This window comes from Passer domesticus, chromosome 1 (assembly GCF_036417665.1).
Source record: "Passer domesticus isolate bPasDom1 chromosome 1, bPasDom1.hap1, whole genome shotgun sequence".
In the NCBI taxonomy this organism is placed as follows: Eukaryota; Metazoa; Chordata; class Aves; order Passeriformes; family Passeridae; genus Passer; species Passer domesticus.
Genome location: NC_087474.1, coordinates 101,557,341 through 101,570,147, shown reverse-complemented (window position 1 = coordinate 101,570,147; position 12,807 = coordinate 101,557,341). Strand labels below are relative to the sequence as shown.

General features: G+C 38.9%; 1 protein-coding gene across 5 annotated transcripts in view; it reads left to right on the top strand.

Moving 5' to 3' along the window:
• The window catches only part of CARMIL1 (capping protein regulator and myosin 1 linker 1), a 190,001-nt gene that overhangs the window by 80,963 nt on the left and 96,231 nt on the right, over positions 1-12,807 (top strand). For all 5 annotated transcript variants that reach the window (XM_064431730.1, XM_064431736.1, XM_064431731.1 and 2 more), the window contains 6 exons: positions 2,147-2,206; positions 4,449-4,570; positions 6,560-6,657; positions 7,008-7,078; positions 7,216-7,289; positions 12,326-12,401. In XM_064431730.1, the coding sequence (XP_064287800.1) occupies positions 2,147-2,206; positions 4,449-4,570; positions 6,560-6,657; positions 7,008-7,078; positions 7,216-7,289; positions 12,326-12,401 (501 nt within the window). The remainder of the gene's footprint in view (positions 1-2,146; positions 2,207-4,448; positions 4,571-6,559; positions 6,658-7,007; positions 7,079-7,215; positions 7,290-12,325; positions 12,402-12,807) is intronic.

Here is a 12,807-nt window from a genome sequence, read left to right as displayed (position 1 = left end):
CTTTTTAAGAGGATTTTAAAAACATATAATTTTGGGTAATAAATGACATTATGCCTTTTAAAACCTTGTAAAAATGATTTCTTAGTTTGAAGTAGATGATGTTTAGAACATGTTTTACATTTTTGCTGCAAAGCAGTGACTGTAAATTAACATTTTTAACTAGAAAAAATTAACCAAAGATGAGCTGTAGACATAGTGCCATGTTTCCTGATGTTTGTTAATTCTAGGCAAGAGGATTTGCAGACTAAATTCTTGAGACTGGATCTGTGTGAACTTTTCAAATATTTTTGATTGTGTATGCATATATGTATATATGTGTTTGTACATACTTTAGCAAAAAAAAGAACCCTCAAGTTGATAGGTAAATAATTTTTAAAATATGAAGGATTTAAATTACAGAAAATTCCCCTCTAAAATTTCATAAAATTCATTTAGGTAAAGAAATATTTAATTAGTATGGGAAAAAAAAGAGGTTTTTCCTTCTGTGTGTATAGTCCTGCTTATCCAGTAGCCAACAATAGCTGCTATAGATTTTTTTTTTGTGGGTTTGTTTTTTTCCTTTTTTCTTCTTTCTGCCCTGAGTCAACTGGACAGGGCTGTGTCATCAAAAAAAAATTGCCAGCCCTAGCTTAGAAATAAAGCACTGAAGAGAAATGAATGCCTTGCACTTGGGAAAATGTTGGTGTGAGCCCTGAGAAGAGGCTTGTGCTGGTTCTGCCTCTCCTGTCTCAGTTCCCTGCAATCACTTGCTTCGTAACCAGATGTGATGGCACCCCTGAAACTCCCTGTTTGCTGTGGATGCTGCCCCTGCAGCAGAATGTGTGAGGTGAAGCACATGAAGTCCCAAAATCTTTAGAGTAAAGTTTGTTCACCAAGAAAGACCTTTTGCAGAAAGTGAACTTTGCACAGAAATGAGAGGGATGTTTCTATCTTCTGATGCTGCCAAATCATGAGGGCAACTGAAGGGATAAGGATTCAGAAAATAGGCAACAAAGAATAAAGAGTAATAACAAATTTTTCTGGAAATATTTTTGATGGTTGGAAGCTGGTACCTCTGTTCCTGACTTTCCAATGTCCTGTTCCAGCCTTTACAGGGTGGGAGTCGTGCTAGCTGTGTCTGGGTTCTGAGCACCCCAGTAGTCATTCAGAGTTGACTTTTTCACAAATACAGGAATAGAATGATATGGTGCTTGCCAGTTAGCCTGGGAGCACCCTGACTGTGAACCTAGGATAAGATAAAGTACAGGAACCTTTGTGCAATTCAGACAGACTGCTCAGTTGCAATGGTTTCAATGATAACTAAAAGGAAATGAGCTAATGTCTTGCCCTCTAGTCACAATTCAGTCCAAGAGGTTTGTTTCTTTCTGTATATCTCGGCTGTCAAGATGATTGTCGACATAATTGTGAATTCAGATCTTAGCACACTCCCTGTAGCCCTAGATTTGTCCTTGGACAACAATTCCCTGCCGCATTCTATGCTTCCATTTGGAGTCACGGAGTCAGTATGTTCTTCCCTGCCTAGTCTGACTGTCATCCAAATAAACCACTCAGACAAAGTTTATGTATCACTTCCCCTCATACTTTTAGATAAGCTAAAGCAGTCCTTGGACATTTATGTTCATATCTTTATTTACTTATTTATGTATGTTATTTTTATATATATATATATATATATATATATACAGTGTGTTTACATGTCCCTTCAACTTCTCTGCAGTAAAATTTTTCACACCCGTGGTCACTGTAACTAATGAAAGAATAATTGTGAAGCTGTAAGGATTGTAATAAATGATTTATCCATCACAAGAGTATACATCAGTGGGGTATTGTATTAATGATGCTTTTTATAGTAAAATTTTTTCATATAATTAATTATAAGCTTTATGTGCTTATAATTGCAGTAAAATGTCCATTGTGGTATTCCAATAACCTCTAATAACCATTTAAACCTGTAGCAAACTAATGTAAGTATTTTTTTAATGAAAAATGCATCCAGGTATTAAAAAATACTTAGTGTCAATTACAGGAACTGATATCAAGTAACAGTAGCCTGCTCAAGGTTTTCTTAACCTCATTGAGAAGTGTAACTGCCCTTTAAAATAAGGTGATGTTTGCACTAATGTGATGTTTTCTTTTCTAACTACAGTTAGAGCTAACTTTCAGCTACTTGGAAATCCAAGGAGTAACTTCCAATAAACCAGGCCAGGTGAGTCTATTCCAGACAAAAGATACTTGTTTACTCATTGCTAAATCTCTGCTAGTCAAGGAGGTAAGGCTGTGACATGCAAGTGTCTCCTTCCACTGAGCACACTGTGCATTTGTATTCTTGCATTCTTGCTGGTCTAAAGTCTTAAAAATAACAATAAGAATTTAAAGAGTCAGTTTTAGGAATGTCTGTGCACTTGGAATAATGATAAGAAATAGATAGAGGTTTTCTCTAGTTCAGTATGGTGCAAGTTTCCATTTGTATCATAAGTGGATCTTTTTCTCAGAGCTGGTAGAGCAGTGGTGGCTGGTATGCAATCCATCACCACACAAGCTGCAGTGGCTTCTGTGGTGAATACCTTTATGGGGAAGCCAAAAGCTACTGCTTACACTGCAGGCAGGAATGCTTTGCTTTCAACTATTCTTTTTGCCTTTACTGTGTACAACACAAAATATATTTGACAGCAAGTTATGTGCCCAAAAAAGTAAATGTCAAAGGGAAGGTGCTGAAAAGAAGAATGCCTTTAGAGCGTTTTTAATTCATAAGATGAGCATGTTGACAAGATTTGACAGTTCAATTGTATCAAAATCTTTATATGTTTCATGTGTGTTTGGCTTTTAAAGAGCTTTTAAGGAATAGGAGTGCCCGAGATACTTTGAACTCTGAAAAGCTCTCATTGTATTAACATCTCGTCTTTTTAACCTGTCTTTTGAAGCTTTCCTTAAAGGAGGGAAAAGAAAAGGTCCAAGTGTTTTAATGGGGAGACATTTACTAAATTATAAGTTTTTGTGTTTTTTTTTTATTTTATCAAAGGTACTAAAATGCCAAGTAACTATTGCTAATTATTCTTGGAGGCATAGACAATCACTGCTGTAGCAGTATTTACAAGAGATTTTCAGTAGCCTCAATGAGCATACCCTTTTTCTAAAACATTTCTTAAGGTTTTTCATGTTTACATTCATTTGTGTTTTAATTGTGTGAGTCTTCTGACTGAAGGAAGAGAGAATCCTAGATTATTCCCTGTGGAACAAATGATTTTGTTGCAGTTTTCCTGCAGACAGCATATTATAGCTGTGATATCAGAACGGTGTAGTTTTGTGCTAGGCATCTTGCAGAGAGCCATTAAGAGCTTCCTACTGTAAGATAAGTGAAAAATGGACAGAGGAATGTAAGGAAATGTTGTGCTAATATTGGTGATGATGAAAAACTGTGGTAAGTTGCCCACTCATTCGTCATCAGGGAGTGGTGCCAACAGGCTCAGAAAGGAGTTGAGTTTATGGTAGAAGGTGTGAATAGTCTCAGTGTGCTTTAGGGATAGTACAGCCTCTTCTAGGATTATCATGATGGTGACCCTAGGCATGAATTGGGAACCAAGAGAGCCCTGGGACCAGCTTCAATAAGAAGTAATCCCCTGTATCATACTGCACACAGTCCCCTCTCCTACTGTCTGTCTTCACTTATTTATTCCTCATGTTACCTTCTCACTGTGCATGCACAGCTTCTTATCTAAAAGAGACGATGACTTGGGCTGTGCTAACTATTCACACTGGAGTCAGCAGAAACATTACATTGCTTCCTGTGATGCAGCCAAAAGCAGCAGCGGAGCTGATGTGTCACTCATACCCTAATCTGATTTGGTTCTGAACACTCAACATCTAAGAAAGGCACGTTGCAGAAGGCTTTATTTATCCCCCTCTCTGAAGCACATATCCCCCAGACAGCAGGACAGTCATGCTGGCTGAGTTACTGCTTCATCTGCACAGACAACACAGCACCACAGCATTTTCTTAAGCAGCACAGAACAAAGCATTAGAACTTTTCCAGAGGATCACAGCCATTAAAGACTTTTACTTTTTGCTGGAGGAAACAGGCACCCTGCTCATTCAATAGTTTCCTGTCAGGCTGTGCTTGCTTCTCCTGGTGTTCTGGGACGTGTTTCAAAAGAGGACAATGCTGTGAAAAGTTCTTGGTTTTCAAAGTGTCAGCTGAGGTCAAGATCCTTTGAAAATTGTATTCCCGTGGGAAGCAGGGCACTGCTAGAAAAAGCAAAGTTTGAATACGGGGGTCTTTGTACATTCAAGAACAACTTTCAGAAACTTTACCTGGAGTGTTGCTGTGTCATGTCTTAAAGAATAACAGATTTCTACAAGCATTCAGCTGACATTTAAAATGTTTTCCTGTTTAATTCATCGACGTGAATTATATGATACCCTTCTCAGCCTCTTGTGACTTTTATTTATAGTTGATTATGGAAACAGAGAAATGCAGCATCTCCATGAAGATGGCATCCTCAGAGGATGTGAACGAGGTGCTGGCACACATCGGGACCTGCCTCAGGAAGATATTCCCTGGACTCTCACCAGTGTAAGTATCCTTTAGGGCACCTCTAGTGGGAACAGATTGTATAGCCACCCCTTTTTGTCTGCTGGTCTCCTCACCCTATATCCGAAATACACTGAGGATATAAGACTCATATCCATAAGCACTAAGCTTTTGTCCAGGTGTATGGCAGAACCAGGGCATGGTGTAGAGCATAGGTAGACTATGTGTCATCCTGTAGGGTCATAAGAGCTTTTGGATTGAAGGGGGGTGCAGTTATTTGAGGTCTTAAGTTTTTATTTTACCTTGTTGCCTCTCCAGCCTCAGGTACAGCTTAGGTTCTGTCTTTTTTGTTGTAACTGGCTCCATGTTCTGTTTTTTTTACCACCAGAAGTAAAATCTGAGTTGGGAGAGGAGGGGAAAGTTCCATTTACTTTCAGTGTTTGTGAAACAATGCACAGGGTTGTGAGCCTTGTTCTTCAAAACTAAGCCCTGGGCAGTCTTGTCATAGACTTCCCATGGTTTAACTGACTGCTTGAGTTATGTGTCTCCTTGTCTGGCTTTTCATTGCCTTACTTGTGCCTTTGGTTTTCTCTCTTACCTGTGTCTCTGGATTCTATCATCTTGCAGCAATTCTCAGTAGTTTTTCTTAATTTTATCATCCTTGTTCTCAGTCATTGCCTCATCTTCATCACTCTCTACCAAGTCATGCAGCTCTACTGTATTCTCTTCAGCTCCTGGTTTTCAGCATTATTAGAAAAAATGGGCTGTGGAAAAGAGTTTTCCCAGACACGTTGATTTTTATAAGTGAACTTTAGTAACAGAAATGAGATGTGAATGGTTAGGCTAAACTTACATGTTTTATTTTGGGTGCATATCTTCATTATTCACCTTTCCTGTAGGTGGAGTAGGAAATCAAGTTCATAAACTCTAGATGGCAGTTTCTTCTTTTTTTTTTTTTTTTTTTTTTCATTTTTTTCCCCCACTTCCAATTTTCTTCTTGGGCAGTGTAGTTAACTGCCTTAGGGGAGATTGAGGTCTCCCTTCAAAGAACATGAATACAACTGAATATTTGTGAGGAGGGTTGCTATAAAACCTCAGTAACAGTGTGAGAAATGCAGACAAAAAGAGTAAAGAGGGTTGCAAGACTGTTTGTTTCTCTGTTTGTTTTTTTTTTTTTTTTTTATGAAGGCCTTGAACTATCTATATGTTTTCTGTGGGTTTTCTTGAGAGCATTGCTGGAGCAGGTTGGGTAGCTGCACGGAGTGTGTGCTTCCCAGAAAAGAAATCAGATTTCTTGCTCTCCTCTCAGATGGCAGTTTTCCAAAATGAAGTCATTGGAGTTGTGTAGATTATAGAGGACCAGATAAGGCAAGAAAGAGGGGAAGAGGTTTCTCCAATTATTATTGCTTATTAATTCTCTTCTGCTCCACCTCCCACCCCCTCAGACCCCTCATAAATTCTGTAGTTTAGGAGGCACTCTTGTCATTCAGAAAAACAGTTTTATTTCTTAAAAGGCAGGAAGGTACTGTGTTTCTTGTCTGTCTAGGGAAGGAAACTGCTACCAAATTGCAAAGATTGGAGCTGGATAGCAAGAGTGCAGCCTAGAGGCCATGTGGAACTGCTCAGCTCTTTTCATCATGGTGCTAATTTTGCATAAAAGCAATGTATATACAGCAGTGGTTTTAGGGTAGTTATTAATACCATGTCTCTTCCCTATTTTGGGCATTCTGGTGTCAGACGAGGGCCACAAGCCTCCTCAGATGGAGTGATCCTGCAATACAAAAGGATTTAGTTGCTCCAGTAGTGACAGAGTTAATCTAAAGAAAGAGAGAAAGAAAGAAAGAATAAATGTTACTCCTGCTGTGCTACATAATGGTGTGTGTGCCTTTTAGGTAGGAAAGTGGGTTGTATTAAAAATGGTAATTCTTCCTATACACTCATCTAAAAATGCTCTTAAAATAAAAAAAGGTTTATGTGTTTAAAAATACTTTCAAAGCCACGAATGATGTTTTCCCCCTCTTTTCCATCTAGGAGGATTATGAAAAAAGTAACTATGGAGCCTTCAGAAAGACTGGCTAATCTCCAGGCCCTGTGGGACAGTCAGACTGTGGCAGAACTTGGACCTTGTGGTGAGAATGAATTTAAATGCTCAAATATAAAAGAGGGCTGGAATTGCAGTGTCAGGAAGTTTAATTCTATTTCAGGCAAAAGCTTGTAAAGGTGTAATTAGTTTTAAGGTGTAATTAGTATGAGGCAGACTTCTGATTGGTAGGTGAAGGCACTATATTAAGCTTTCTTGCAACTTGCCATGTGAAGATAGGATAGTCTCAGTTCCTTTCATAAGCACAATGCACAGTCTTCTGAGAGAAAAAGAGAGTGAGTTTTAAAACTGGATCTTTAAGTATTAAAGTGTCCTTTTAGATGTGTTTTGTTTGCTTGTGTGACTTCTGTGTTAAATAGTCTCTTGGGTTGTTTGTAGGAGGCTTTTCACAGATGTATGCCTGTGTTTGTGACTGGCTTGGATTTCCCTACAGAGAGGAAGTACAGTGGGTAAGTGCTTGTCTTGTTCTGAAGCTCTTTTCAGCTACCTGTACTAATGATGAAATAACAGGCAAATCCATAGTGCTTGACAAAAACCACCCCACTACAGTTCTGTAAAGATGTATTTGGTTATGTATTTTTAACAGGACGTTGATACGATTTATCTGACACAAGATACCAGAGAGTTGAATTTGCAAGACTTCAGCCACCTTGACCACAGGTAAACCATGAGCAGCAATCATGCTAATATTGATGAAGTGGGATGGCCCCGTAGCTGTTACAGTGAAACTACCATCTGTAGCATTTTTAGTGTTCAGCACAAAGCCGCTGTTTTTGCACAAAAGCCCCATGGAAACCTCATTTCCTTCAGGAGCCGGAGAAGATAAATATATTTTCTTATTGGAAGCAATCCAAAAAGTTAGCAGATAGATACTTTTCCTGTGATGGCAGATACAAGAGCTCAAATTCAGCAGATAAAACATGCATCTACATCTGGTGGGCAAAGGAAAAAAGGAAATTATGAAGTCTTTACTTCTGCAGCATCTTTTTCTCATGGTGTACACAATAAAGGAAACTAATTTTTGTCAGCAAGTCAGTTGAAGGTTTAAGTTGTTCATCTGAATTCCAGCCAGTTGTCTCTTTGCTTATAATAGATGCTATCAAAAATATGTACTTCCAGAAAGAAACTAATTGAGGGTAATTTTGCTGTGAGATGCTGAAACCTAGCTAAGTGTTGTATTTAGTTTACTGAATTTAGCTGGCTGAGGAAATGGGATTCTGAGAAAGTTGAATCTGGAGGTATTACAAGTAGGAGAAAATGGGAGGGAAGCTTAACTAAAATTCATCATTATACAAAGGAAATTACAAATTTAAGCAAGTGTAAATAAGATTGAGAAAGCATTTGTTTCTTTGGGAGAACCCAGTGAAAGAATTAAGAATTTATCACAGATACAAGACTAGAATATCATAAGAGAGAGGCTGAACCTGGTGGTAGGTAAATAGGAGTATTTTGCCACAGCATTCTTTGCAGGTTTAAACTATCTGGTGTGTGAACTTGCAGAATGCCCCATTGAAAGATTTAGCTCATTTTCTGTGCCACGTTTTCACAGTCTGCGGTGAATCCCTTGGCAAAGTTACCAAGCAGTATCTGTGTTGACCAGTTCAGAGGTAACTCAAGATGACAGGGCTGCAACTGGTGCGTGACAGATGTGGCCAAAGACTCTTTCCTTGGTAAAGCCTTGCTGAAAGAGGATAAGGGGAGGAATACTATAAAGCACAAGCAAATTTGGGGCAAGAATTTAACAATGCTTTTAACATTTATTGAAAGATTAAATGATGACAGGACTGTGGGGCATAGCCCCTACAGATAGCCAGTCTCAATAGATATTAAATGTTTGAACAATTCATTTGGAAAGAGCAGATAGAATTGTTTTAAATATTTAGAATATCTCAGCTGGTGCAAGTGAGTTTGGTTTCCAGAAATGTAATAAAGGGTTTGTTGTTTTAGAAAACATTTTCATTAAAATATACCTTACAAAATTGCAGAAGAAATGTATTTGTGCTGTTAAGCAAAGTCTTTTTTAAGTGCTTCAAGATTTTCTAAGTCCAAAGATTCAAAACTATTTTGGAGCCCTTTACATGCTGTGGAATCCATCTTAGGATGACAACATCTACATGTTGAGGACTGAACTGAAGAACATTTTGGATTGAAATTTCAAGAAGATAAAAATTTTAAGAAAGCCAAACCCTTGTTATTCACTAAAAATACAAATGAGAAATTGAAATCCCAGTGAATTCAAGAATGTTTGTAAGCATTTTCCAATATATTTAAGACAGTGGAACTGATGTAAATTTAAAGTATGCTGTTATGCTTTGGATTTTGAGAGACTGCTGTATATCTCATTCGCCTAATTTTTGAGATTACTGAACCTATGTAGTTTGTTTTGTAGTAGCTCTGAAGCAAGGTAAGACAGGTGCCTCATGTCTCTAAATATAGGGGCTATGCATTGCAAAAATAAACAATTTGTGTTTTTCCAAGTAAAACATTTCTGTTAAAGGTCAACATAAGATGGCATGAATTATAGATGAATTTAAGTTCCCAGAGCAGCACAGCATGGCTTGCTGCACAGGAACATGACTTCCGAGGTTTTATCTGAAGTTTTGTTGTGTTGTGAACCATATAATTACTTAAAAAAAAAAAAAATACTCGAAGTGAAAAGTGAAAAAGGGCTTATTTGATACGGTTGCATGATCTCCATCTGTGTCGCATGTGTTTTAGCTTATTTGGGCATTCAAAAAATTTTAAGAAAAATGTAATTGTTTAGATTTTATTCATTGTGCTGTTGAGATTTCTTGCCATCTGAAATACACAGGGGGACAGGGATGTTGAAAAAATGTGAAGGCATTAGATAAGCTGGAATCTTGTTGAGGCTTGGAGAGATTGTCTGCATTCCAGAAGTACTGAATCTGTTTTTATTTTAAGATGGCACAGATTTATCTTTTATAAATATTACTTTAATTAAAATTACCATCCAGAATAATGTGAGGATCTCAATGTAACTCAGTGAGGGAAAATGATGAGAAGGCCCTGCTTTTGTAATTGGTTCTTAGCTTTCTTTCATACCACATTGGAAAAGAATTCAAGTTACTGTTAAAACCACATCTAGACTGCAATAGAATAAAGGGAATAAAGCAATATGTAATTTTGAAAATAAAACCTCAATTGGGGTTAAATAAGCTTAAAGCAAGAGAAGGAGTAGAGGTAAATTCCTGAAGGGGATCCTTCTGACCCACTGGTCAGAAGTACCTTCAAAAATTGGAACAAAAATGAAAAAAAAAAAAAATCTTCCCTTAAAATCAGATGTTAGAATCGGATAAAACAAAGTTTGTAGATGGTAAGTGCAGCTGCTTTCAGAACAGGCAGGGGCTCCATTGTCTGCAGGCATGTTGGGAGTAGGGGGAACAGGGTGTGTAGAGGGGAGCAGTTGGTGTCTGTGAAGGTCCCAGGCAGGATCTGTGTGTGACTGGGGCTGAACAAAGAGGCCTTGGATACTGCAGAAGATTAAACTGTTCAACAAATATCGTTGCAACTGAACAGGAATTTTTTAAAACAAATCAGCCCAGCTGATTTGCAGGTTCTCATCTTTGAATATTTCTTGAAAGTGTCATAGCTGTGCCACTGAGACTGAGCACCCCTTGTCCTTCACCCATTTCTCTCCCGAGCCAGGGAGAAAAGGGGAGAAAGGCACAGCCTCAGGCAAGTTCTGTCTGCAGCCACTCTCCTGCCCAGAAGTTCCCGAGCTCTTGCCAGCCCTCCAAGCTGCCTTTCCAGCTCCCTGGCAGTGTGAACACTTGCAGTTGGTGATCCCCAGTCATTGTCCCTTTGCTCTTTTGAAGGAACAGGGCTGCTGCTGTGGCTGACCTACAAATGCTCATGGTACCTTCTGCTGCTTTTGGAGGTGGTGGTCCACAGCATGACTAGCTCTGCTCCTCCAGTGTCAGCCTGTCCATTGTGTGCCCAGCTGTGCTGCCTGGTTACTGCTGCATGAACAAACCAAAATTTCGCCTGAAAAATTGCTCTTGTATTCATTCCACTTCCAAAGCAAAGGCAGTGGCAAGAGGAGCATCAAGTGCAAATTCATTACCACCTTACTGATCTTGCCAGGGAACCACAGAGGAGAAGCAAATCTCTCTGTCTGTGGGCATTCCATACTCCTTGGAAAGATTCCTGCCTATCCAGCCTAAAGGGGCAGTACCTCTGGGTTGTTATTTTTCTCACCTAACGTTTCTGCAGTTAGCTATTGCTTTACATGGAGATGAAGTGTGTGTGTGTAGGAGCAAAAACAACATGGTGGACAGAAATAAATCTGTGCACGCCACGAAGCTGCTAAGTTTCTGCTGTGCCTGTGGAAACGAATTCATCACGCAACATGATGTGTGCTGTGAACAAGATGGAAAGATGGCTTAAATCCTTGAAGGGCACCCCACACTAGTTCCTTTGCAGGAGTGTGAAAATGGTCTATTTGCATGAGCTTCTCAGTTGGTGGGCTACAGCCTTTTGCTGCAAGATGCTGCACCTTCGATCTGTTACCTTAGTGATGCTTGTACTTCCAAATCTAGCAGCTGCAGTTCCCAATATAGCCTACGGATTGCTTGTCCACGTGATGTCGCCTTGTCTCCTGGCTTTCCTGTGTGTTTAACAACCTCCCCGAAGTGTCTGCATGTTTGCAGAGGAAAACTGGAGGAGGGGAAGAATAAAAAAAAGATGGGAGAAGGGTGCTGCATGTTAAGTGCAGACCTGTGCCTACCTGCATATGTCCTGCATATACCTACCTGTGTCATGTCCCGAATGAAGGATTGGGGCGGGTCAGACTAGCCAATAAAAGCCAATACTTTAAAAATTCTCCCTAGAAAAACAAGCTTGAATGGCACTGATTTGCTGGTTTGATAAGTTGGTGTGTGTATGTTACAGAAATATGTCTACATATTTCATTATGTAGACAAGGACTTTCTAAGGAGCTGTTAAGCCTCCGTGTAGGTGTATGTAAGTGTTTAATATGCAGCACCAAACTGATCCGAGTGCTGCACTGCTAAATGGTGTGATAGTGCTTGATGAATGAATCTGCTGGGGGGTAGCGTACGGGCGTGACATTCATCAATGTCTGCTTCTGGAGAAACTTAACAGAGGGAGAGCAGATCACGTTAAGAGGCTTGGAGTGGAGAAAATGGGAATAATTTGGAATTTCATTTGTGAAATCCCTTTCACAATTAAGGAGGGTTTGTGCTGAATGTCGCATTATCCTGTTGCAGGTCTCCTGTTTCCTGGGGGAATTTAACTATAGAGATGAGACAAGGAGGGGTTCTCTAGAAGCATTCAGTCATGGAATTATATTAAATCATCGGACTGCCAAAAAGCTTTTTAGTGTCATGCTAAATTATAATTAGAGGTGATTAAGAAGCTTAAACATGTCACAGGCTGAAGAAAAAGTTATGCTAAAAGTAGGAATGGCAGCCCAGACAAATTCCTGATTTTAAAATTCGTACTAGAATGGATGCCAGTTGTCCAGTCAGAAATTTTTATTAAAATAAGAGGAAGACATGCAGCTGCTGTTTTTAGAATGAAGAGCTTTCTATAATGGGGATGGTAGGCAATTAGCATTGCAAAACTATGGGGAATGAGACATGGAAGAACACTTAGGAGATTGTTTCAAATGTCAGTTACATGAAATGTGTGTAAAAGTGTTTTTCTTTTTCTAGAGACTTAATACCTATAGTTGCTGCTCTGGAGTATAATCAGTGGTTTACAAAGCTGTCCTCCAAGGATCTGAAATTAGTAAGTAATAAATTGAAACAATGTATCTGCTTCTGTCAGGCTGTGTTCTGTTTTAAAGGATGCTGTTTCATTTTTTTAAAGGGAAATATTTTTGGCAAGTACAACTGTGCAATCTATTGCCAGTTTTATTTTTTCCTGGAATCATATCAGAAAAATATAAACTGTTGGATAGTCAATCAGCACCATAAAAACACTGCTGAGAGTCAAGTCTTGTCAAAATTTCAAATAATATAGCTCAAAAACTTTGTTGGTTGATAGTAGTAGCCCATAAAACTTCATTAGGCATTGCTGACGCCCCAAACAATATTATGAGACTGACTGGAAAGTAACTTCAAAGCAGCCAGAAAACTTAGTTGGTTTTTAGAGGTGAAGAGAAAAGGCCAAGATTCTGGTTTGTTTTTTTTTT